This window comes from Rattus norvegicus, chromosome 6 (assembly GCF_036323735.1).
Source record: "Rattus norvegicus strain BN/NHsdMcwi chromosome 6, GRCr8, whole genome shotgun sequence".
In the NCBI taxonomy this organism is placed as follows: Eukaryota; Metazoa; Chordata; class Mammalia; order Rodentia; family Muridae; genus Rattus; species Rattus norvegicus.
In genome coordinates, this window is record NC_086024.1 from 64,362,808 (window position 1) to 64,390,424 (window position 27,617).

The following is a 27,617-nucleotide window of genomic DNA, read 5'->3' on the forward strand; positions in this document are numbered from 1 at the left end:
GGTAGTTTTGAGAGTATCTGTTAATCAAATATTATGTGAAAGAAAAATCATTTAACATTCATAATATTTAATATTAATATTTTATTTCTTTTCTAATAAGTTTGACGTTTATATTCTAAAAGTTATAAGACTACAAACAATCTAAAACAATCCAAATATAACTCTCTCTCTTTTCGAGATAGAGTTTCAGGAGTCTGAACATGGTTAACTTCTAAATGCCATAATGAAATTTTCCTTTCAGTTTTAGTATTTGATTTGTGACCCAAAACTATTACCCTATTTGTCATTTTAACGAATGTTTTTTAAATAAATCCCATGTAATACCATCATATGCTCTCTTGAGTCTTAGAGATCTTTCAATAGAACAAAACCCATGTGTTTTCTAGGCACGTGAGCTATAGGGAGTGTGAGAAATCTGTAGTCACCTGGTGTAGATCAGTTGCCTATTGTTGCCTCTGCCATTGTTTGTGTTGTGTGTATACAACTGTTTGTGTGTGCGTGTGCTCGTGCGTGAATCATCATGTATGTTAGCATGTGTTTGGAGATATGTAAAGCATGGATTCGAAGTGGGTGTCCTCCTCCATTGCTCCCCAGCTTATTTGATTGGGATCAGGTCACTTATTGGCCATGGAAGGCACTGATTCCTCATCGCTATCTCACCACTGAGCCTTTGGGATCCCTGTTTCCCCCTCGGTGCTGGGATGGCAGCCTTAAACACAGTGCCATGGTTGCCTTTCATGTCATACAGGGAATCCAAACTCAGGCCCTCATGTTCACACAAGCACTTTATTGAAATAGTTCTCTATTGCTATTAATGTTAATAATAGTAACATTAGAGTTAATGACGTAAAATAACAACAAAAACTGATTATTTTATACTATTGTGGTTCAGAAATCTAAACCAGACTTCACAGAGCTAAATACACACGTCAGCAGAGCCTGCCTTCCTGCTGTTAGCTTCTAGAAGATGCGTTTCACTCTCTGTGCAGCTTCTTGAGGCTGGAGGCTACTCGCTTACCTCGTTCCTCGTCCGTGCAACATGTTGTCTCCCAAACTCTGTTTTTATCAACATTTCTTTTCCCTCTCAGATACTTTTTCTGTCTCCTTTTTCCCCTTCTGTAAATCCAGGGGCCACCATATTGGTCTATCTGTATCAGCCAGAACAGTCTCTCTCTCCCGCCACATACCCAGGACCTTCCAGTGAGGTGGTAGTTTGGGGACTATTAAGCAGTCTAAGAGATGGCACTCTTTAAGGAGAGAATCTACTTGACTATGTATCAATTTTGAAACTTTCTTCTGATGTAAGTAACTGGTAAAGATGAGATAGCCCATGAACATGACCTTTTGGAGCTCATCATGTACTGACTCCTGAAATATAAAGTTGAAAGTCAACAGCACAAAGTCTGAAATTTGAGTAATCAAGAAATCAGCAGCTGAGGAGTAGCCTTTTTCCTGTCATTACGGACTGGTATTTAACCAAAGTGCACTATGCGACCTAAATAGTTGTTTTTAGTCTGCTCTTCTTCTAATGGGTTTCTATCTATCACACAGCATGTTAAAATTTACCTCTAGTCTATAGTATGCTCTTAGAGAAAGAGGTAGAATTTCCTAAATATCTAAGTATGAGACAGAAAGTATGAGAAGTTGCCGTAGTATATATTAGAATCATTTGTGTGACTTAATGTTGGCATTGCATTTCTAAATTCTGGTAACTGAATTTCTAAAAAATGCAGAGAGCAATTCTAGGTGGATGCAATGATTTCTTAAATGAATTCCAAAATATGTCAGTCTCTCAAAAATAAATTAGAGCATAAAATCAGTCTGCCTGATGATCTGCAAAACGACTACACTAGGAATTGAGGAGATAGTCATTAAGTAATGTTTACTGTGCAAGCATGAGGACTTGAGTTCAAGTCCCCAGCTAGGTGTGGTTGGGAAGTTCCATAAACCCAACACTGAAGAAGGAAGGTGGGGAAGAACAGAGAGATCCCAGGGGTTTGCTGTCTAGTCACTCTCGCTGAGGTGTTGAGCTCTATGTTCATTGAGACGCTTACACACACACACACACACACACACACACACACACACACACACACACACACACAAAGCTGGGTGGGCATGCTTAATCCCAGTGTTTGAGAAACAGAAACAGATAGCTCACAGCCTGATCTACGTAGTGAATTCCATGTCAGTTAAGATAGTATAGTGAGGCCCTGCATGCTTTAATAAACAACAGACAGTTCCTATCTCTCCTCTGTTGGGTATTTTAGCTAAAGTCCTCCCTGTTGGGTCTTGGGAACCTCTTGGGTCCCTGACATCTGGGACTTTTTAGTGGCTACTGCCAGTTCTCCCTCCCCAACTGTAACACACCTACTTTCAAATTCTTGACCCTCTCTACTTCTCCCCCATCTCCTCCCATATTTGAACTGACCCCCTTTATCCCTCTCCCTCTTTTCTCTCCCCCAGATCCCTCTCTCCCTCTACTTCCCAGAGATTATTCTCTTCCCCCTACTGAGTAGTACTGTAACATCCACACTTTGGTGTGATCCTCTTTCCCGTTGAGTTTCATATGGTCTGTGAGTTGTATCATGGATAGTCCGAGCTTCTTTTTGGCTAATATCCACTTATCAGTGAGTGCATAGCATGTGTGTTCTTTTGTGACTGGGTTACCTCACTCAGGATGGTATTTTCAAGTTCCATCTATTTGCCTGTGAGTTTCCTGAATCATTGTTTTTAATAGCTGATTAGTATTCCATTGTGTAAATGTACCACATTTCTGTATCCATTCCTCTGTTGAGGGACATCAGGATTGTTCCCAGCTTCTGGCTATTATAAATAACGCTGTTATGAATAGTGGAGCATATGTCCTTGTTATATGTTGGAGTATCTTTTGGGTATATGCCCAGGAGTGGTATAGCTAGGTCCTCAGGTAGTACTATGTCCAATTTTCTGAGGAACCTTCAGACTGATTTTCATAGTGTTTGTACCAGCTTGCAATCCTACCAACAATGGAGGAATGTTCCTCTTTCTCCATATCCTCGCCAGCATCTGCTGTTAGCTGAATTTTATATCTTAGTCATTTAGCCAAAATACCCAACAAAGGGGAGATAGAACTTGTAGAGACCATGTCCTGTGGAGAGGCATTGCCCTCAGTTGAGGAATGGGTCCCCCCACCCACCTCAAAAATGTTAATCCAGAATTCCTCCTGACAAAGGGAAATGCAGGGACAACAAGTGGAGCAGAAACTGAAAGAAAGGCCATCCAGAGACTGCCCCACCTAGGGATCCATCCAATCTGCTGACACCATACCCAGACAATATTGATGATGCCAAGAAGTCCTTACTGACAGGAGCCCAGTACAGCTGTCCCCTGAAAGGCTCTGCCAGAGCCTGACCAATACAGATGTTGTACACAGCCAAACATTGGACTGAGGGCAGGGACTCCAATGGGGAAGATAGGGCAAGAACTGTAGGAGCTGAAGGGGTTTGTAACCTCATAGGAAGAACAACAATATCAACCAAACAGATGCCCCGGAGCTCCCAGAGACTAAACCACCAACCAAAGAGTACACAGGGGTTACAATAGCTCCAGGTGGATATGTAGCAGAGGATTGACTTAAATGGACTTAAATCACTGGGAGGAGAGCCCCTTGATCCTGTGGAGGCTTGATGAACCAGGATAGGGGAACATTAGGCCACTGAAGCAAGAGTAGGTGAGTGGGTGCCGGAGCATCCTCATAGAAGCAGGGAGGGAGGATAGACAGCTTATGGAGGAGAAACTGGGAAAGGGGATACCATTGGCAATGTAAATAAATAAAATAGCCAATAAACAAACAAGCAAAGTAGAGGACAATAGAGCAACCTCTGGCTTCTGTATGCAAACACATGGCTATGTACGCACACTTTTGCATGCAAACAGATACACAAAAATAATACACCAACATTTATGTAGGAACAGAGACTGTTTTTGTTTGAGTTCCACACTATTATGCTACCTTGAAGACAGGGCTCAGATAATTTGCACTTTGTGTTTCATATAGTAACAACTACCAATAGACACTATTCACCCTTAGGTTTCTTTAACAAAGTACTTGTATGTACTTCATCAGATTTTTCTACAATTATTGTTATGGCTATAGATATGATCAAATTATGTAGTCATATGTTATATTTAATAAATATAAGAATGATTTTTTAAACATATGTCCCATATATTCCTACTGGGCAACTTAAGGGGCAGTTACTAATTTTACCTGTAACTTTACGTTTTGGACAATTAAGAGCTCATTATTCCACTATTTGATTTTTCCATTAAATGATTAACATTATATGAGAAAAGGAAGTTTTTAACTGTCATTTCTACAAAAGGTTTCAATGGCAAAGATTTTTAAAAAGCACTTTTATCCACTCGATCTGATTGAAGTTGGGATTTTGGCATTTAATATCAAGCGAAGCTTGAATTATAAGAAAAAAGTTTGTCATCCTATAAGGTTTGTGTCTTCTAGATATGTATTTCAAATCTTACTGTAATCTATTCAAACAACAGGCCAAACCTTTGTTTTCAGTGTATTTGTACAAGGAGTGCCTTTCTCCTTAGTGAGTTCACAGTGCCTGTTGTGACAGCTCTGTTACATCTACCCCTTTGCTTCATCTCTGATAAAGCAGTACGACCTCCAGGGACCAGAGAGTCGGTAGGTCTTCATGTCCATTCACTGCCAGGGGTTTCTACCGAGACTACTGATAAAGGTGCAAATTTTGATGTTCTGTGTCCCTTTTTCCTTCTAATATGAGCGCTTATACTATAAGGACTCAACTAAACCCACTTGACTTTGAGTAGTCAGTGAGCTAGCTAGGGTCATGGTGCAGTTCTAAACAGGAAGTTCTGAATCACTGTCATCTTCATGGAGATATCTATGTGGATTTTTGACCTCATTCAACTTTGTGCTTCTGGCTCAATGACACAGCGGGGTCTAGCTTGGGAGAATAGCAGCTCAAACGTGTCTTTATTATTTTTGAAAACATGAGAATTGCACAGAGAAAATTCAGTCAGGTTTTCTAAGAGAATCTGAAATCAGATGCTGGTAGATATAAATTTGCAGTTAATATGTGCTTCTACCTCCTAGGAATATTCAAAAAACAAAAAAGTCAGGTTTTGGAAAGTTCTTCAAATGCCTGCTGTCCTGCACGAGTCCTTCTAGTGTCTTCTTCTCTCTTTATATTGGGATCCTATTCTTTTTTCTGAGGAATGGAAGCATTAATGTTAGTGTCAGGTCAAATGTCCAGTTCTGCTGTCTAGATTGAGAAGATGGTGGTTGTAGCTTTTCAGGGAACTATCTTCCCATGAAGCCAAAGTAAACAAGGCTCAAGTGAAGAGGGCCAGTTTTGGGAAAGAGGGTTTGTTTCTATTGTAAAATGTGAATGATTTAGAAAAATCGGTTCATACTTAAGACTGAAGAAATAAAACTTTCCTTTTCTTTTGTCCTGCAAATAAATTATTGTAGTATTCTAATAAATATATTTTCAACATTTAAAAGAGCACCTTTGGCTTTCAAATACTACTTAGCATCTCAATATTATATTCAAAATATTAGCATGTTTTTAATGCAAATTCAGTGATAGCCATTAAGCCCCTAAATTTTCTTTTAATTCTTTGTCCTGTTCTAAGAGTGTGGTCATCATTGATTATTGTGTAATGCCCAGTATTACTTCAACATAGCACAGTTTTCTTTAATGCTGTGTAAGACATCTCCAGTCAGTTTGATTTTCCAAATATAGACTTAACTGTAGGCAAGAATTGTTAATTACCGACATAATTTTAACAAAGTGGCTTTGCCAAATTCAATAATTCAATTCTTTCAGAGTTCTAAGTTCTGTTAGTAGCTCGGTGATCGTCCACACTGATAGAACTCATTAGCTGTTTGTATGTTCCTCACTTTTGACTTGCATTTGTCCTACCTGGAAGTTTCTATTCTGTTGAGTTTAGAGAACTGGAAAAACTTGACATGACAGGCTATCAATTATTAAAGTTGCAGATAGTAAAAAAAATGCATATAGTGCCCCAAAGAAAGAATATGTAGAGACAGAAATGAATAAAAAGGTAAATAATAGAATCTTGTTAATAGTTATTTTGGATAATGGTTTCAAGGATGGTTGGAGGGAGATATAAAAATAAATCAAATTAAAAAATGCTAAAAAGTCCTTGGGCTAGTATGATGAGAGAAATATACCATGGTGTACTCTAGTCTGGACCAAGCTACCATGTCCAGCATAGGTTCCTGTGGATGCTCCTATGATGTCCACTCTGCGTCCTCTGATGCCCAGGAACTGTTCATTGCTTCAGACTTTGCTCAATACAAGATCTGCTAATGTTAAAGCAAGTTATGCCATTTAAAAATGTTAAGCCTGAACCCAGAACCTCCTTAATAACTTTTATGTACCTTCCTATTAGTATGAATTTATAATAAGAGCTGTCACTTAAAGTTACTCACATTGTTCAAATTATATTAAGCAATGGATTTCAAAACAAAATGTTTCGAATTAGTGAAATAGAATTTTATAAAAAACGACCTTTATGTTTTCATCATAGGACTTATGAGGTAGTATAAAAGAATTTTAGGGACACAAGAGTCCAAAAAACACAATGTTAATGATTTATTGGCTTTTAGAATGATTTTGTATTAATCAATAATGCATTTGAACTTGGACTAAGTAATTTTTTCCTTCTCACTGGAAAAAAAGGACATTTTGTATAGATCATGATCTAATTTAATTAGAATTTGTTCACATAATCATGTTTCTCATATCAAATTTTTTGTGCTTATATAGCATTTTAGAAAGGATGATCAATCTGTTGCCATCAGTGTCTCTTTGTTGTTCCTTACAAATTTCTCCATACTGACTTTTTTGTGAAACCACATTTGGTTTAGCAGAGGCCTCTGTGTCAAAGAATAGTGTAGTGCCCTGAGTGACAGATGCATGAACTCACCACACTCCTGACCCGACCGGGAGCTACCACTAGGATTTGCATATTTTGGAAAAACTATCATTTGTCTATTGCATATGCTTGTTATTGTAAAACATAGGTAATATTGTTTCACTCTTTTCAAATATTACCACAGTTAAGTTGTTAGAGGAAACTAAATCACTCACAGCTAAAGTTTAAATATGCTAAAAAATGGCGCAGTTCCTTGTCCTTTAGCGAAAATATTAAATAACCAGAAAGACACTAAACACACAGTACTGTCTATTGTTTGTGGGTTATCTAGTACCTTATCCTGAATATCACAGCCTAGGACTTTGCTAACAGTCTTTGTTTGCCAGGATGTCCCATTAACTGCTGTATTTCCTAGACATTTAAACAGAAAACAAAATGTCATTGTTTTCTTTTGTTACTAAAATTAATTAAATACACAGTAGATTAAAACAATTAGATTCTCCTCATTTTCCACACAAAATTGATTGATTGAACTTTTACATTTCACCAGAGCAATTAAGTTGCCTACTAAGAATAAATTTAGCAACAAATTTAATAGCTCACGAAGTAATGTTTAAAAAATAGGAACAAATTAATAGTTACAGAAAAAGGCTTATTAAGTTGTATTGTCTTTAGTTATTACAAATAACAGATGATGAACATTCTAAGGAGAAAGGTGGAAGAAAATGAAGAAAAAGAATGAATATACTGCCAGGGGAAGGGGGCTGGGAGAGGAAAAAGTGGAACAACAGGGAGATCAAAAGGGACACCAAGGTACTATCTGCCATTTTTCTGGAAGTAGAGTGGGTTTGCTATGTTTGCAATGTTGTTCTGTGTGCAGTCGTCATTGCAGCACGTTTTGAAGTGATCATTGGAGGAGAAGTTCATTCTCTAGGCTTACCTTCGGAGCAGCTTTTCCTACCTTAAGCACGAAGTGAACCTATGGGGAGCTCTCCACGCTAACCTGTCTCATACTGAGACTCATCCTCTCCAAAGCAGCTGCTTACTGGTTAGTGTTGAGTAGCTTCTGCAATGTCTTCGGTGGTGTTTGTAGTTAATGCACTTCTAGTCTGTTTTTCCTCATAAAGAAAAGGATTCTAAGACATGCACATGACTTGTTCAAAGTTGATTGTTGTAATAATCTATACAGAGGACCTTGCACCAGGATAGCCATCAGCAGCTGTCTCTTGGATGAATCACCACTATAAAGAAATATTCTGTATCAACCAGAGCCCTCTTGTTAAAGCAGAGTTTCTCTGTCATTTTTATCCTCAGAGAATGCCTTTTTATAGTATATTTAAAAAATGAAAATGGAATGCTTTTTCTTTTTCTCACCTAAATTATAGTATTCTGTGTTAGTCATGCATACAACCCCAGTTTGAAGCTCAGTATGAAATTGGTAGAATATTGTGTTGTTTTCTGAGGTATGAAAATTTGCTTTCCCACTTGCTTAGAATTTTGTACATGGCTTAAAATTGGTATTATTTGCCAGGTTCATTTTGAAAGTCTCCTGTGATTTACATTTTCATTGAACCAGGGGGAAAATGTATATATATATAGAGAGAGAGAGCCAATATGCTGCATTTCATAGAATGCTTGCACAACAGTTCCTAGTTTGTTCATCTGGATGCAGTAAGATCACTTGCTCCAGAATCACCTACGTACTTGTTAAAATACAGGTTCTAGCTTGCCAGGGTTCCAGTATTTCAGAACCTCTGATCGACCTATTATCCAGAAAGTCTGGAATCATTTATTTTTATGTCAGTATAAATTATCTCAGAAGAGTAGAGGAATTGTATTTTTGTTTCAAAATCTTAGTAACTATTTTTCATTAGTTTAGGAACATACGTTGGGATGTTGCTCCAAGATTAATAAATCAGTAGCCAGTAGTAGCCGTGAGAACTGAAACTGCAGTGTGACACTGTGACACATGCCACACCATAAATGTGCCCTGAAGACATAGTAAATGAAATAAGCCAGACACAAAATGACAGATGTCCTACAATTTCACTTACCTGGCACAGACAGTGACAATATCTTACTTGTTACAATCTAGCCACCTTTACAAGTGCTACTTACTACTCTTTTACATAATTTAAAAATTATTTCTTTGAGATCATAATATACTGACATTGTTTTAACCTTTCTTTTCTGCCCTCCAGATTCTCACGTGTACCCCTCTTTGCCTTCTTTCAAATTCATAGCCTCCTTTTTTGGTTATAAGTATATTTAAATGCATATAAATTCCTAAATATAATTACACAAACTGTTCGGTCTGTCCAGAGTTTCTTGCATATATGTTTTCTGAGCTCACCATTGCATGTTGGGTAAGCAACTGGTATGTTCTTTCCTGGAGAGGCTATTTCTTGTACTCTCAGAATTGAGCTGATGTGGTATGGAATGTGCTGTGAGGTCGTGGGAAGGTCAGACGATGCCCCCATAAAGTCTCACCGGCCACTCCTTCTAAACATGAGCAGCACAAGAACAGGGTGGATGCTAATCTGTCCTTTTAAATGCAAATGGCTGTTTTAGTGTTTCCTGTAAGGACGTTAAAACTTGGTTGCTGAAATCCTGGGTGTACTCATGCAGACAGGATTATAGGTAGGTAGGTAGATGGATAACAGATAGGTAGATGGGACAGGAGAGATGGGGGGAGAAGCAAAATCACTGTGTATGGAAATTGTGGAGCTGTAGCATCAGTCCTGAAGAAATTTAGACGTGAGGCTCTCGGTGAGCGTCTCCTCTGGCTTCCTGCTTAGTGTTTGTTCCACGTTTAAGTCACCAATGGCCGGTGCTGTTACACCCTACATCTCAGAATTGGTTTTCCACTTACTTCAAAGACATTTCTCAGATGTGATTTTGTTTTTTGTTTTTTGTGTTTTTTTTTTTTTTTTTTGATAATTGAAATGGGTGATTCTATTACTAAGCTTAGTGTGACCAAAAATATAGGAAAAAAACAAAAAGATTTTTGGAAAAACTGATGCAGCGTTACTTAGCATATGTTCAGTGTTTAAAGCATGAACATCCTGTGGTTTTTACACGTGAACGTCCTGTGTTTCAAAAAAAAAAACAACCTATTTGTTCAGCTGTGAATGTGACAATGAGGCAATTTGAGATACTACTATGTCCTCTTCTCATAGAATAGTAGCTTTAAAAGCATGGCTACTACCAAAAGGCGGAGAATCTTTCACAAGTTGCCATGACTCTAGGTCACTATGGTAAGCTGACTCTGGCACTAGACATCTAGGAGTTATGGTCTTGGAAATTAGCTTTCCGGATCAAGGTAGTTTACTAGTTGGCAGTAGAGAAATTCTATGTGCATTTTCCAAAGCTAAGGTTAAGGTGATAAAGCAATTGAGCCTTTTAACACTTAACAAAGGTGGAGGTGAAATGAAATGGCCATTCAAAACAGCAAATAATTAATTGAGTCTCTTTGTTAGTAGGCAGGAGGTCAAGTCCACACAGCCACAACAGTGATGCTGTCTGCATTGTAAACAGCTGAGTCTTTGACTTGAAAGTGATTAGATTGGGTTGTTGGGAACTAATTAAAATAAGGTTTTAACAAAAAAAGGGTATGAAAGTTGGTATAAAATTTTTAAGTGTGGTCACTTACCTTTATCTTTGGTCTTCTCATGAGTGAGTTATAACTTTGAATTTCATTTCTGTGGGTTTTTTTCTTTTACTAAATCATGTTATATACTTTTGGAAAGCTGTAATTAATAATTCTACAGTAAGATATTGACTATATGAGTGGATCAGCATGACGAAAAGTAGACGATAGCTTTTCATCTATTGAAAGTTAATCGTAATAGAATATACTGTTTCCCACAGAAATGTTTACATTGTACGATGTTTCTTCATAGACTTTTTAAAGTACTGTGTTCCAGTCATTATAGCCCGGCACTCTCAGGTCTTAGGAAATTTTAAGTGTAAAAGAACATCTAAAAGTTATAAACCCATACATAGATTAAAACACTACCATAAAATGATTTTGTTTAAAATAGAGGACAAACATCAATTCGCATATTACTTGACAAATAATGACAGCGAAGGATAGGTGTCTGAAATGTGCAGTGTTGTGAAGCTGAAGAAAATCTCTGGGAAGAATTAGAAAAACCCAGACCGCGCGTGTCTCTAATTGCACTGTAAGGAATTGGAGGGAGGAATCGCAGTGCCAGCGAACAGCCTGGAGCACTGCGCTGGAAAAAGCGGAGCAGACAGATGGTAGCCATGAGAAAGAGCCGACAAAGGGTGGGAGAGACACAGTAAGCATCAGGAAGGCTTCGAGCCTCCAGGTTTTAAAATGAAGCTGAATCGAAGAATTTTTGTGAGAAACATTTATTTGACTTCACGATGTCTTTCCCAGACAGTCATTGCATTTCAGAGAATCAGGTTACATTTTCGAGTTTTAAATGGAGTTTAATAGTCTTACACGAATCAAAACATCCTTCCATGTGGTCATCCCGAAACCTGGGACAATTGCCTCAAAGTCACTCTCCTGCAGATTACACTTATTCAAATGTATTCTCCACTGGACAGTGTTCTTACTACTGATGTGTGTGCTTTATCTCTTGGGAAAGCTCCCATGTTGCGGCATATTGAAACTCCTAAGTTTTAACCATTCTGATGAAGAATGGTGGGAGGCGAGCACATGATTCCGAGGATCTCTTTTATTTAAATTAAAGCCTCCTTTCTATATTTAACTCACAGATGTGTAAAACCAGTTGGAAATCATTTCCCTTAGTTCTATTTTGCATTGGTTTGCTCCATTCTAAAAGTAGTGTATTAGAAGGGTCTTTGTATGTCTGGGATTCATTAGGCTTCAGCTGTGAGAGCCCTGTGGAAATCGGGCCCTTATAAATATCAATCCATACATGCAGTTGAAGGTTTTCCTCCATTCTAGCTTAATAATCTCCTACTGCTGTTCCTCTTCAGAGAGAAACTATTGCTGGTCATGTTTGAGCTGTAGCGTGGTTTCAGAGTTTGTAAGGTGCACCATGTAAGAAGAGCTTCGGCAGGGCAGGGGCAGAGATTAAGCCCATGCTCTCTGTGTGCAGAATTAGGAGGCCAGTGCTCAGGACGGCAGGCAAGCCCCCACACGTTAGTCAGTGTCTTCCGACCCAGCATCAGAGCAGCTTTCTGTAAGGAACCTTTTCATATGTTCACCTTGAAGAAGATAAGCAAATATGTGGAATAAAATGATAAAAAAAAAATGACAGGACATAAGTACCCATAGTATGGGGATGTTAAAGAAGGGCAGAAAGAAAATCTTTTGTCAACTGGCAGTCCTGAAATACTTAATTGTTTTTTAACACCAGACTTACCTGAGCACATTTCATAATTGTTCCTGTCTACTCTATAGTTGACTGAGTGGCGTGACATATCTAGCTGTTGAAAAGATGCCCAGCCTTTTGGCCGCTGCAGCCATCTTTTAGGACGAACACAAAGGGAAAGAAGAGAGGCACTCGGTACATGTTCTTTAGGCCTTTTAGGAAACACAGTGTTGTTCCTTTGTCCACATACATGCGAATCTACAAGAAGGGTGATATTGTAGACATCAAGGGAATGGCCATTGTTCAAAAAGGAATGCCCCATAAGTGTTACCACGGCAAAACCAGAAGAGTCTACAATGTCACCCAGCATGCCGAGGGCATCATTGTAAACCAACATGTTATAAGGGCAAGATTCTGGCCAAGAGGATCAATGTGTGGATTGAGCACATCTAGCACTCGAAGAGCAGAGACAGCTTCCTGAAGCGGGTGAAGGAGAGCGACCAGAAGAAGGAGGAAGCCAAAGAGAAGGGCACCTGGGTTCCGCTGAAGCGCCAGCCTGCGCCACCCAGAGAAGCCCACTTTGTGAGGACTAACGGAAAGGAGCCTGAGCTGCTGGAGCCCAGTCCATACGGATTCATGGCCTAATGGACAAAAGGAAATAAAGGACCCAGACTGCAAAGTCTTTTCCTAAATGGAAGGAAGGAAGGAAGGAAGGAAGGAAGGAAGGAAGGAAGGAAGGAAGGAAGGAAGAAAGGAAGGAAGGAAGGAAAAATGCCTAGCAAGTTGAGGCTTTATCATGACTTGGAGAAAGGGGTTTCTTTTGTAATTATATTAAATATAAGCTACTAGGAATATTCAAAGCTCCATTTAAGTATAATTTGACTAAGCTTATATAGGCTTCTAACATTGAATATAATGATTTGCATGTATGTAGTGGAATGATTAAATCAATCTAATTAACATATTCCATCCCTCACATAACTAATTTTAGTTGTAAAGTATTTAAGATCTCTTTTAGCAATTTTAGAGTATTCTTCACTATTTACTGTTATTGCTATGCCAAAGAAGGCATTTACAGAACTCTCGTATTGATGGCAACTGTCACCAGCCCATTTCTACCCCGAGGATAACTGCCATTCTATAGTCCATAACCAGGAATAGGTTACCCTTTTAATGTGCTGTTAAAGAATAAAACTTTTCTAAGCACAATTCTTAGAATTATTTAGCTTAAATTATCAATAAGTATGTTATCATAGCAACCAGCTATTGTGGCAAGGGCAGGAGATGAAATCACTGTATGTTTCTGATAACTTAGCAACCAGAGCTATATATGTGACAGTCACGCTGAGCAAGTGAATAACAACTGTTTTCAGAGGTGACTAGTTGTAATTGATTCTGTAAAACTCCAAACCCCATGCATTCTTTTCTCAATACAGGTGTTCATGCCATTCAGTTTGCATTGGAGGGGCATAAAGTTGACATTTTCTAGGTAGCAAATTGTGTGTAGTTATTGGACTCTAACTGACAATTTTGCCTGCAAACCTATAGTACTATATTTTAAAAATAAATTCAACAGGTTGAGAATGGAAATGATTAAAAATATCTTATATTATACTTAAATTCTAATATCTACAGTCCACAATCTCTCTGAGAGTGAAGAATTAGGGAGATTAGAACCAGTGATTGTGCAGTCCCATGTCTTCTCACAATGTCATTTTAGGAAAATTTGTATCCAGTAGCACAGTTGAAACATTACTAATACACATGACAAAAGTCACTAGAAAGCATATTAATCCATGAGTAAACACTTGAAACAGTAAAGTAGAATAGATATAAATTATAATATCATAAAAGTAAAACATGCAACATTTCATGATTTTTATCTCATCACTACTGAATTTCTTTCCTGCTGAAAGCAAAATCTTATTCTTTTTAATTCAGAATAAAGTTAAAAGACTTATAAGGCAGTTCAAGTCACGTTAAGCCTATATGGTTTGAATACCGGCCTCTGGAGGCTCATATGTTTGCAGGCTTGGTTCCTAAGTTTTCAAACTGTTTGGGAAAGAGGTGGTGTGGCCTGGTTGGAGGGGATGTATCACTGGGAGTGGGCTCTGAGGTTTCAAAAGCCCACTCTAAACCTAATCTGTCTCTGTGTCTCTCTATCCTCTGTCTCTGTCTCTCTGTTTCTTGCTCTCTCTCTCTCTCTCTCTCTCTCTCTGTGTGTCTGTCTGTCTCTGTCTCTCTGTCTCTCTGTCTCTCTCTCTCTCTCTATATATATAATATATATATGTGTGTGTGTATGTATGTATATGTAATCAGATCAAATATGAGCTCTCAGCTACTTCTTCAGTCCCATTCTTTCTTACTTTCTGCCATGATCCCCACCATGAAGATGATGGACTGACCCTCTAAAACTGTAAGCATGCCGTCAATTAAATATTGTCTCGGTCATGGTGTTTCATCACAACAATAGAACTGTAACTATGACAGCTCGCTCATGGTTCATCACCTGTCAACACTAGCTCTGAGGTCCATTGAATTTATATCATGCTAGCATCAGGGCAGGGACCCTGCTCCTCAGTCAGCAATCTTTGTTGGCATTCGTGGAAGCACACTGGTCTTGACTGGTTTTCAGCCTTGACTGGCAACCATTGAAACATCCCCCATTCTTATTTGTCATTTGCTTTCTACACCTAACCTTGAAAAGCTTCATTTGTTAATGGCAGTCATGCGTATAATGGTAAAGGGTGGATCATCACAACACATTTCTCATTTCCTGTGACCACAGAGAGTTATACTGAAGAGCCCTGACCATGTTGTTTTGAATGTAGTGCACAGCTGTGATGGACACAAGGAGAAGCCACTGTTCTTTTCAAGCACCTGCTAGGCACAACCAGGCATTGCTTTAAACCTGATTGTTTATCATGAACACATTGTTTTCTTTACATTCATAAAGCTAAAAATTCTGGATCGTTTTTCAGGTATATGACTGGTTAGAAGATTAACATACTTGAAGAGGCAGGTAAAGATCAAACCCTCGCTTTGAGGAAAAAGGTCCCATCTGAATTTGCTCTTGCTCTCCTGACTTTATCATGTGCTTCCTTGACTTTAGCATTTCATAGAGTAATCACCACCATAGAAAACTGGCATGGCCAGAATACAGCAAATACAGAGGCGAATGCCAGCAGCAAACCACTGAACTGAGAACGGGACCCCCGTTGAAGGAATCAGAGAAAGAACTCGAAGAGGTGAAGGAGCTCGAGACCCCTTATGAACAACAATGCCAAGCAACCAGAGCTTCCAGGGACTAAGCCACTACCTAAAGACTATACATGGACTGACCCTGGACTCTGACCTCATAGGTAGCAATGAATATCCTAGTAAGAGCACCAGTGGAAGGGGAAGTCCTTGGTCCTGCTAAGACTGAACCCCCAGTGAATGTGATTGTTGGGGGGAGGGCGGCAATGGGGGGAGGATGGGGAGGGGAACACCCATAAAGAAGGGGAGGGGGATGTTGGCCCGGAAACCAGGAAAAGGAATAACACTCGAAATGTAAATAAGAAATACTCAAGTTAATTAAAAAAATTTAACTTAAAGGAGAAAAAAAAAAAGAAAAGAAAACTGGCATGTGAGGAAATAGTGACCTTCCTCACCGTTAACATTTTCACCATACTTCTAACGTTCTCTATGTATATCAGATTAAAGGTATGAATTAGCGATTCCATACTCGTATCTGCTTCATACTTTAATCGATCTACCTTTTCTGTGTCTTTTTTGTTTGAATGTGATATGACGTTGAAAACGTAAGTATCTTGTTTTTCTAGGTAGTTCATGGCATGAATATTCGTAGAACTTAACAAAAATGTGTGGCAGTATTTTCCAACCTGACTAAGTCTAAAAGTCAAATAGTTTAATTGAAGTATTAGCCAGACTGATGGTTTACTCCTTCAGATAGTCATAAATGGCGTTGTATTGCTGAAGTATAGGCAATTAAAGAGTAGAGATGGAGACCTAAGGGCTTTCCTGACTGGAAATAAAAAGAACACTGCAAGTGCATGTACAGCTTTAGAAGTTATGACGGTAGTGAGAGGTCTGTATTTTGAGAGTCTAGTACAGTCGGATTTTCATTTGAGAATTCTTCATTTCCACATACATGCTTTACTAAAAGCATATTTAGTGAATAAAAGCAACAGATTTACAAAATAAGTCAACCAAGAAATTTCATTTTCTTCAGCAGATGTTTCTTTATGGGTTAAAGTACATTTCCTCAAATATAATTTCATACTGTGCAGTAGAATAAAACATGTTTCATGCACATGATATATGTATTCATGTTCATATAACTCGTTCTAGATGTTTACATATGGCCGTAATTGTATTTAATATCTGAACCTTATACTACCCTGTACATTGAAATGGTTCAGTTAATAAACATCGGTGAGTATGATCCCATTATTATTGTAATAAATTTCTTAGCTATTTGTGGAGATATTTGTTCTTAAGAATCAAAACCAGCCAACTACAACCTATCGCAGCACTTTATAATTAAAGAAATCATAGTGATAAGGCACATTAATTGAGTGCACATAATCGAGGGTGGCTTACTAATATGAACAGTTGTCACTATTTGCTTATTAAATTTATCCTAATTATTGTTAGTAAAATAAAATATTTTACATCATAGCAAGAATATTTATAAGTCATAATACTTACTTGTATTGCTTCATCATTGCTATTATAATATATTTATTTAAGTTCTGAAACACAAAATTGTTCCTGCACTAGAACCTGATAGAATTTCCCGCCTACTCAGTAAAATTTTGTGGTTTTACTCAAGCTTGGTTCAGATAAGGCGTGATTAGTAAAAAATGGCCAAATAGATGATCTGACCCTTCCAGGTTCCTATGCCCAATAAAATGAGAGGCATATGCCCCATTGCTTAGATATTTAATTCTCATTAAAGTTTTCTGTCCATGATGCTTTTCACAGGACCACCCCTTCCCCTTCTATAACATAAACATAGAAGACATGTTTGGAACATTCACATGGATTCTAGTCACCATATACATGCCCTTTGTAAATGCTGCAGCCCTTTAACTGATGCATTTTCTGAGGTATTACGGTGTCAGTGGTTGGTAGGGATTGAACATCTATATTAGTAATGAACATCTGAAATAAGGGGCTCTACCCTTTATTAAACAGAGAAGGGGGAAAGTCTGCACTTTCTTCCTTTCATAGCACTTAAGTGATACAAAGAGGCAAAAGTGGCTCAAATGCTGACACACTAACAAATGTGTTAAGTATTATCAGTGAATCTCTTAAAGTGTGTGTGTGCATGTGTGTGTATGTGTATGTGTGTGTGTGCGGAAAGTACATCTAACCAAGATTGAACTAAGTATATAGAATTCAATGCCAATATGGCAGATAGTACAACTTAAATGGATTTTTCAAAATGAGTACTATTATTATTTAGTTTGTATGTTTCCTTAGTTAATTATGTAATAAAAATAAACTAAGTAAGCCTATAAGATGTTTTGCTTTGCCTTTTACTGCAATGAAATATGGCAAGTCCTTTTGTTGGAGAATTTGAAAAAGAACAGACTATGTCTAACTACTTAAGTCTAAAAGAAATGTGCTGTAACAATAATCTTAGGCTCTATGGATTCAGCTCATGTTTGAAGTTATTCTAGAATACATCCTCACACTAGAGCATTTATACAGATTCTCTTGTGTTTGTATGATGTCACAGCCAGAAGTGAAGCTAGGATTTACAAAAATCCTCCAAACTCAACGTTAGCGACTGGACGTTTGTGGGTCAGGCTTTTGGGACTCTGGCAAATTTACATTATTGACTTCTCAGGTCCACTGAAATTTTTCATGCAAAAAGAAAGGCTCAGAGTGTGTGGATATCATTATATGTTGAAGAGGAAAAAGACATTAGATTTTTTATGTAAAGTCTCTGATGTGCTTGTCTACCTCACTTTTTATTTTAAAAAGTTCAATGGCAAAACCAAAGCATTTCTACAATTTAGATTTATCCGTGTGGTTCTGTTCTGATCTTCCCTCCATGATAACTAGAACCTACTCAGTGGTGGCTTATCCACAGATGAGGCAGAAAAGCGACAGCACACATGGCCTCTCCTGTGCAGGCTGAACCTTTGCAAGGAATGAGCACTTTTCTGCAGTCACCAAGGAGACAACTTGGCTGTAGAAATGGCTAAGGTTACAAGTAGGAAAGATGAGTCAAGATTTAGAAATCTTGAGTTGAGGTGTTGCTCAATGGCAAAGCAAATGTTTCACTTACATAAGACCCTGAATTGGGTCCTAACCACAACAATCAAACAATGATTTAAAAGGTTTGTGAGATCTCACTCTGACATGTGCATCATAAAAACTATTGTACGTGGTATTTTAAGGGTTCAGATTTATATTTGGTTATGGAGAATGCGAGTTATTTATTTCCTTCTTTCTTTCTTTCCTTCTTTGCTTCTTTCTTTTTTTCTCCCCATCCACCCTTTTTAAAGAGATCTTCATAATATATCTCTGGTTGTTGTGAAATTCACTATATAGATCAAGCTGATCTTGAACTCACAAAGATCTACCTGCTGCTTGAAATTAAAGGTGTTTACCTCTACACCTAGCCCCATTGTGATTTCTAGTGAAAAGGTTAATTCTGTAATAATCTTGGCCAATCTAGAACCACAAGGCTATAATGTACCCAGCTCACTAAAGTCAGTTTTTATAATTTCAACACAAATAAAAGATTTGATCCAGGGTGACATTAGGATGAGATAGGGTTAGGAATTGAATAGGAAAAACATGTACTCCTTGATCCATTTTATATAAAACATGAATTTCCCAGTGATCCAGCCAGAGGAACACAAAGGAACTTAAATCAGTTGAGAGAGAATGTTGTGACCAAAGAAATTTCATCACATTTGCCCAGGTTAAAATGGTAATATTTTTATCACAATAGAAAGTAAAGTTGTTCAGAAGCTAAAGGAGCATCCTGTCATGGCTGTGTTAGACCTTGTTTATTCTTTTCTGTGTCACCACAGAGACAAAGACTGAGACCCACAAGGTACCAGAAAAATGCTACCCTTCCCATTCAGACCTGAGCATGCTTAAACCATGACCATAAGATGGAATGTTTATAACTCAGGGCCCAGAGGTTAAAAATATAAAATATTGCATATTGTAAAAACATTAAAATTGCACTTATTGGGCAGCATGCATTGCATTCCTGAAATAAGGGCCAATCGTCCATTTGTTATTTCCCACATAGCCTAGGAGACAGGCAAGTGGCCAAGAAAATTAAGACAAAGAGAAGTTTAATAACTTTTATGATGCAAATATGTAATAACTCTCTTAGTACCTCTACTTAGATCAAAGTAATGCATTCCGTGGCCTAATGATTAAAATATAGGTATAGATTTTAAGCAGTAATGGAATTAATGTTAGTAATAGCTTGTTTCATTTTGAATTATTTGATTAGATTCATGAGTTTAATATTACATTAAACTTTATAGGTATGTTTAAAGTAGTAATTCATAAGACTTTAATTATATAGATAGCTGACTCTATATATTCTATTTTGCATCTTGATCTTAAATACAAATTATGTAAAATGCAGAATACCTCTTAAGAATCTCAGAAGCTTAGAAATTGTTGGCTCACCTTTTTTTTTAAATAAATAGGGGTTCTTTTATATTACTTTATTAGTTTCAGTTCTAGTTCAATTAAAGCGTGAAATTTTGTAATTAGTTTGGGTATTACTTCCGCATCGGAACACTCCTTCCTAGGTAACATCATATGGTGCAAAAATGTTGCCATTTCCTAAAGGACGTTTTTAATAACCCACAAAAGAGAAACAAGCCGAGAAAGAAATTAGGGAAACGACACCCTTCCTAATAGACCCAAATAATATAAAGTACCTCGGTGTGACTTTAACCAAGCAAGTAAAAGATCTGTACAATAAGAACTTCAAGACACTGAGGAAAGAAATTGAAGAAGACCTCAGAAGATGGAAAGATCTCCCATGCTCATGGATTGGCAGGATTAATATAGTAAAAATGGCCATTTTACCAAAAGCAATCTACAGATTCAATGCAATCCCCATCAAAATACCAATCCAATTCTTCAAAGAGTTAGACAGAACAATTTGCAAATTCATCTGGAATAACAAAAAACCCAGGATAGCTAAAGCTATCCTCAACAATAAAAGGACTTCAGGGGGAATCACTATCCCTGAACTCAAGCAGTATTACAGAGCAATAGTGATAAAAACTGCATGGTATTGGTACAGAGACAGACAGATAGACCAATGGAATAGAATTGAAGACCCAGAAATGAACCCACGCACCTATGGTCACTTGATTTTTGACAAAGGAGCCAAAACCATCCAATGGAAAAAAGATAGCATTTTCAGCAAATGGTGCTGGTTCAACTGGAGGGCAACATGTAGAAGAATGCAGATCGATCCATGCTTATCACACTGTACAAAGCTTAAGTCCAAATGGATCAAGGACCTCCACATCAAACCAGACACACTCAAACTAATAGAAGAAAAACTAGGGAAGCATCTGGAACACATGGGCACTGGAAAAAATTTCCTGAACAAAACATCAATGGCTTATGCTCTAAGATCAAGAATCGACAAATGGGATCTCATAAAACTGCAAAGCTTCTGTAAGGCAAAGGACACTGTGGTTAGGACAAAACGGCAACCAACAGATTGGGAAAAGATCTTTACCAAGCCTACAACAGATAGAGGCCTTATATCCAAAATATACAAAGAACTCAAGAAGTTAGACCGCAGGGAAACAAATAACCCTATTAAAAAATGGGGTTCAGAGCTAAACAAAGAATTCACAGCTGAGGAATGCCGAATGGCTGAGAAACACCTAAAGAAATGTTCAACATCTTTAGTCATAAGGGAAATGCAAATCAAAACAACCCTGAGATTTCACCTCACACCAGTGAGAATGGCTAAGATCAAAAACTCAGGTGACAGCAGATGCTGGCGAGGATGTGGAGAAAGAGGAACACTCCTCAATTGTTGGTGGGATTGCAGACTGGTAAAACCATTCTGGAAATCAGTCTGGAGGTTCCTCAGAAAATTGGACATTGAACTGCCTGAGGATCCAGCTATACCTCTCTTGGGCATATACCCAAAAGATGCCTCAACATATAAAAGAGACACGTGCTCCACTATGTTCATCGCAGCCTTATTTATAATAGCCAGAAACTGGAAAGAACCCAGATGCCCTTCAACAGAGGAATGGATACAGAAAATGTGGTACATCTACACAATGGAATATTACTCAGCTATCAAAAACAACGAGTTTATGAAATTCGTAGGCAAATGGTTGGAACTGGAAAATATCATCCTGAGTGAGCTAACCCAATCACAGAAAGACATACATGGTATGCACTCATTGATAAGTGTCTATTAGCCCAAATGCTTGAATTACCCTAGATCCCTAGAACAAACGAAACTCAAGACGGATGATCAAAATGTGAATGCTTCACTCCTTCTTTAAATGAGGAAAAAGAATACCCTTGGCAGGGAAGGGAGAGGCAAAGATTAAAACAGAGACTGAAGGAACACCCATTCAGAGCCTGCCCCACATGTGGCCCATACATATACAGCCACCCAATTAGACAAGATGGATGAAGCAAAGAAGTGCAGACCGACAGGAGCCGGATGTAGATCTCTCCTGAGAGACACAGCCAGAATACAGCAAATACAGAGGCGAATGCCAGCAGCAAACCACTGAACTGAGAATAGGTGCCCTATTGAAGGAATCAGAGAAAGAACTGGAAGAGCTTGAAGGGGCTCGAGACCCCAAAAGTACAACAATGCCAAGCAATCAGAGCTTCCAGGGACTAAGCCACTACCTAAAGACTATACATGGACTGACCCTGGACTCTGACCCCATAGGTAGCAATGAATATCCTAGTAAGAGCACCAGTGGAAGGGGAAGCCCTGGGTCCTGCTAAGACTGAACCCCCAGTGAACTAGTCTATGGGGGGAGGGCGGCAATGGGGGGAGGGTTGGGAGGGGAACACCCATAAGGAAGGGGAGGGGGGAGGGGGATGTTTGCCCGGAAACCGGGAAAGGGAATAACACTCGAAATGTATATAAGAAATACTCAAGTTAATAAAAAAAAAAAAGAAAAAGAAAAAAAAAGTTTTAATAATACAATTTTCTGATTTCTGTTTTAGATTTTTCCTGATGCTCACCAGTAAAACCAAATATACAATTTTTCTTTCTGTAATTAGCGACTAATGACATTAGTCCCAAAAATAACAAAAATATTTTCCGATTTCTAAGTCCCACCTTTGATTGAGATTTTTTTCCTTATGTTTCCTTTGTGAGCATGAGTTCCTTTCTGTGTTTGGTGCATAAATGTTTTTGTAATACCTTCTAGCTGAATATTTTCTTTAATGAATATTAATCTCTTCTGATTAATTTTGACTTGAAGTTTATTTTGTCAAATAGCTACACATGCTTGCTTCTTGGCTTGGAGTATCTTTTTCCATTTTTCTTCCTTGAGGTGATATCTGTTCTTGATGGATGAATTTCCTAGATGCAGCAGGAAAATGGATCCTATTTTCTAAACCAGGGTTAGTCTATGTCTTTTTATTGGGAAATTGATACCATTAATACTGAATTTTTAGTGGCAGTGTTTACTTATTTCTGCTATTTTGTTATGGTGTTGGTGGTTTGTCTTTTACCCCTCTTTTTAACTTTTCATTTACTTTTCTGGGATTTATGTATTCCTTGTGGCTCTTGGGTACAGTTTATCTTTTTAGACTAAAGTTTGCCTTCTGTAAAACTGGAATGGTAAATAGAAATTTCTTACATTTGACTTTATCATGGAATATTTTTTTCTTCATTGTTTGTGATTGGTTGCTTGCCAAGTATAGTTGTCTGGCCAGGCATCTGTGGCCTCTTAGAGTCTGCATCACAATTGTCCAGGCCCTTCTGGCTTTTAGAGTTTCCATTGATAAGTCAGGTATAATTCTAATAGATATGTCTTTATTTGTTTCTTGGCCTTTTTCTCTTACAGCTTTTAATATCCTCTCTCTTCTATACATGTAGTATTTTGATTATTTTCTGTCACTATGGACTTACTTCTCTGGTCCTGTGTGTTTGGTGTTCTGTATGCCTTTGTACATTTATTGGCATGTTCTTCTGATTGGGAAAACTTCATAAAAGTGTTTTATGTATCTTTGATTTGGGTTACTTCTCCTTCCTCTATTCCTATAATTTGTAAGTTTGGTCTTTTCATCATGTTCTGGATTTTCTGGATATCTTGATCCTAGAAGTTTATAGACATAACATTTTTGATTGAGTTATCCTCTTCTCTTACCTTATCTTCAAGACTTAAATTCTCTCTTCCGTGTCTTCTGATCTGTTGGTGAGGTTCATCACTGAGGTTTTGTTTCACATCCTAAGTTGTTCATTTCAAGTTATATTTCAATTTGGATTTTCTTTAGTGATTAAATTCTACTTTCATGTCTTGAAATGTCTAATTAGCCCATTTAACTATTTGTGTTTTCACAGTCTTCCTTAAGACATTTACTTATAACCTTTTAGAGGTTCTGGAACATACTCATAACTGTTACTTTGAAAGTCCTTGCCTTACGAATCAGCTACACCGCTTTATTCAGAGATCGTTGGAATAGGGACTGTGGCTTCTGGAATAGACATAGTGTCTTGAATATTAATGTTTGTATCTTTGTCCAGAGATCAAGGTATCTTGAATTATGACCAGTATGTGTTTCTTGGAGTAGCTATCTAGTCTTTTCTTTGTTGGGTGGATGGATGGATGGATGGATGGATGGATGGATGGATGGATGGATGAGTGGATGGTTGATTTTGATCACTCAGGATGCTAGACAAGTATGGTGACTGTGGGATCCCTGGCAGAGAATGTTGCTACAACTCAGTGGATGACACAAAGGATTAGAAATGTGTAGAAGGAGAGGCTGAGTTTGACAGTGGGAAACAGTTGGGGATCCTGGGTTGCCTTCAAGAGATGGAGTCCCCAGGGAATGGAGGTGGATATGGGGGAGAGGATCCTCAGGAAAGTGCAGAAGGATTAAGAGGAAAGCAGAAGAGACTGAAATGAAAGAGCTTAAAAGACATTTTCTAAGTAGTCTTAAGTTGCCTAGTGTACGGAATGCAGTTTCTATAGCTTGAAGGCACCAAAACTTGTCAAGATAGAAATATCTGTTAATGACTCTAAACTTATAGAATAATGGTAACTCAATTTTTTGAAAGAGGCCAGTCGAAACTCTAATGCAGTTTCCCTTCAAAGTAAAGAAAATTCATAATTATGTGAAAGTAATTGAAGCCATTTACATAATTTTATTTTCTCCGTAAGATATATTATAGCATATAAATTATATTGTAACTCCTTTATATCAGAACACACTCAGTTTCTCTACTTCTTTTCCTGTTTTTATACTTTTACATCCTTTTAAAAAAAGCATTTTAATTCGAAATGTGAATTGACATGAAAATATTTTATCTCTTGTTGATTTTCAAATACACATTAAATGATCATTTATATGATATATGACCTGTTCCTTGAAACAAGTCCATTAAATCAGAGCTTTAACATGGTATCAGCGGGAAATTGTCCATATTAAGATGAAGTTATCTATCCATTGCCCCAGAACAAATTGCTTCAATGCCTAACAGCTTAAGTCAACAGACACTGATGGCACACATTTCCTCAGGGCAGCCTTAGTGGGGACACTGGGGCAGGGTTATTCGAGAAGTGCAGTCAAGCTGTTGCCCAGAGATACGGCTTCTCCAAACTTGGCTGGGTTGACGGACAAGCCTCTGAGCTCAGTGCTGTGACTTGGGCAGTCTGAGTCCTTCCTCATATCACTATCATTGTAGGGCAGATATGACTCCCTGCAGTGAAGAATTGAGAAACTCAAGGTATGAGAAATACACATTTACAACCAAATCCCAAAAATGGTATACTCCTACTATTCCTTTCCCATACTCTCTTGACCTCACAGATCAGTCCTAGCCTAATGTGGGAAAGTGCCCATTGGGATGTATATTCCAGGAGAGGTGGGGATTTATTTAAGTAGTGTTTCTTTGAATAAAAATTTCCCCTCACAAACGAGATTAAAATAGAAAATGCCTTTTTGACTTTACATATCAAAATCTGTCAATTTCTTTTAACTGTCAAGGGCACTTGTTTATCTCTTTGAATTCGATAATCATCAAATTGCTGAACTTTAAAATGATTTAAAGGAATTCTCTACTTCCTTCTCTTGAAAAAAACCTTCTAGAATCAGTAGTTTCTGGAAGATCTGTGAATTTTAAAATGACATAAATGGTAACATTTATCAATGAAAGATGTCTGCTTCCATACATATAAATCCTCTTTCTTATAAGTATTTGTCTTTCATAACAATATATTAATGATTTTTATCCCTTAATATCTAAGCTGTTCATCCCCTTTGTTTTCTGTTCTACTTTATACAGGGTCTTATGTAGCCCAGGCTTGCCTGGAACTTGCTGTGGGTAGAGGACTCTTGCTCCCAGCTCATCCACCTCTAAGGACTAGTATTGCCAGACTGTATCACCTTTACCCATTTTTCCCTGTGTTTTTCGGTTCTGTTAAGTTATGTTACTATGGAACATAATTTTCTCAACAGTATCTTAGCTCACTTGAAGTGCAAAGAAGATCATGTCGTGTCATGGGTGCAAAAAATTCTGTTGTGGCTTTATTACTGGGGATTTTGTTAAACAATTTGTCTTTCTTTTCTTCAAATAACAGAAACATCGCTGATTATATACTCTGATCTTTTTATCCTAGGTCTCCTAAAAACCCAGAGCAGAAAATCATTAAGAGAGTGATCGCTCTTGAAGGAGATATTATAAGGTAGGTGCCCAGACTACTGCTTTTTAACTTAAAAATCTAGGTCTCTAGACTTGTTTTTCAATGATTATTTGAAATTAAAGTAAAATACGCCTGGCAATCCAGAACTTCGGACACACTTCCCTTAGGCTTCATTTAGTGAACGTCAGGAACTGTCTCAGGACGGAAGGCACGCACGAGGTTACTGAGCACACCATTCTCCCTAAATTATAAAACATACGATGATTATCAATTGAACCAAGATTAACCACATATTCTGAGCATTAAATTACTACTTTCAGGTATCAATGATAGAACAATTATATTAATATTGGGACATCAATATGTATTTTAGAAATTTTTGAGAACATTTCATTGTTTAAGAATCCCAAACACAAACTTATAGACTCCTTTATAACCACGGACATCAGGACAAGGTGGACAGGAATTGAAGCACACATTTCTGGGTTAAAAATGAGTGTTGACAGACACACTCAAACTAATAGAAGAAAAACTAGGGAAGCATCTGGAACACATGGGCACTGGAAAAAATTTCCTGAACAAAACACCAATGGCTTATGCTCTAAGATCAAGAATCGACAAATGGGATCTCATAAAACTGCAAAGCTTCTGTAAGGCAAAGGACACTGTGGTTAGGACAAAACGGCAACCAACAGATTGGGAAAAGATCTTTACCAATCCTACAACAGATAGAGGCCTTATATCCAAAATATACAAAGAACTCAAGAAGTTAGACCGCAGGGAAACAAATAACCCTATTAAAAAATGGGGTTCAGAGCTAAACAAAGAATTCACAGCTGAGGAATGCCGAATGGCGGAGAAACACCTAAAGAAATGTTCAACATCTTTAGTCATAAGGGAAATGCAAATCAAAACAACCCTGAGATTTCACCTCACACCAGTGCGATTGGCTAAGATCAAAAACTCAGGTGACAGCAGATGCTGGCGAGGATGTGGAGAAAGAGGAACACTCCTCCATTGTTGGTGGGATTGCAGACTGGTAAAACCATTCTGGAAATCAGTCTGGAGGTTCCTCAGAAAATTGGACATTGAACTGCCTGAGGATCCAGCTATACCTCTCTTGGGCATATACCCAAAAGATGCCTCAACATATAAAAGAGACACGTGCTCCACTATGTTCATCGCAGCCTTATTTATAATAGCCAGAAACTGGAAAGAACCCAGATGCCCTTCAACAGAGGAATGGATACAGAAAATGTGGTACATCTACACAATGGAATATTACTCAGCTATCAAAAACAACGAGTTTATGAAATTCGTAGGCAAATGGTTGGAACTGGAAAATATCATCCTGAGTGAGCTAACCCAATCACAGAAAGACATACATGGTATGCACTCATTGATAAGTGGCTATTAGCCCAAATGCTTGAATTACCCTAGATCCCTAGAACAAAGGAAACTCAAGACGGATGATCAAAATGTGAATGCTTCACTC

The 27,617-nt window shown here is 37.9% G+C and overlaps 1 protein-coding gene across 9 annotated transcripts in view; it reads left to right on the plus strand.

Moving 5' to 3' along the window:
• The window catches only part of Immp2l (inner mitochondrial membrane peptidase subunit 2), an 899,718-nt gene that overhangs the window by 565,619 nt on the left and 306,482 nt on the right, over nucleotides 1-27,617 (plus strand). For all 9 annotated transcript variants that reach the window (XM_039078133.2, XM_063261368.1, XM_039078135.2 and 6 more), the window contains one exon: nucleotides 26,099-26,164. In XM_039078133.2, coding sequence (XP_038934061.1) covers nucleotides 26,099-26,164 — 66 coding nt within the window. The remainder of the gene's footprint in view (nucleotides 1-26,098; nucleotides 26,165-27,617) is intronic.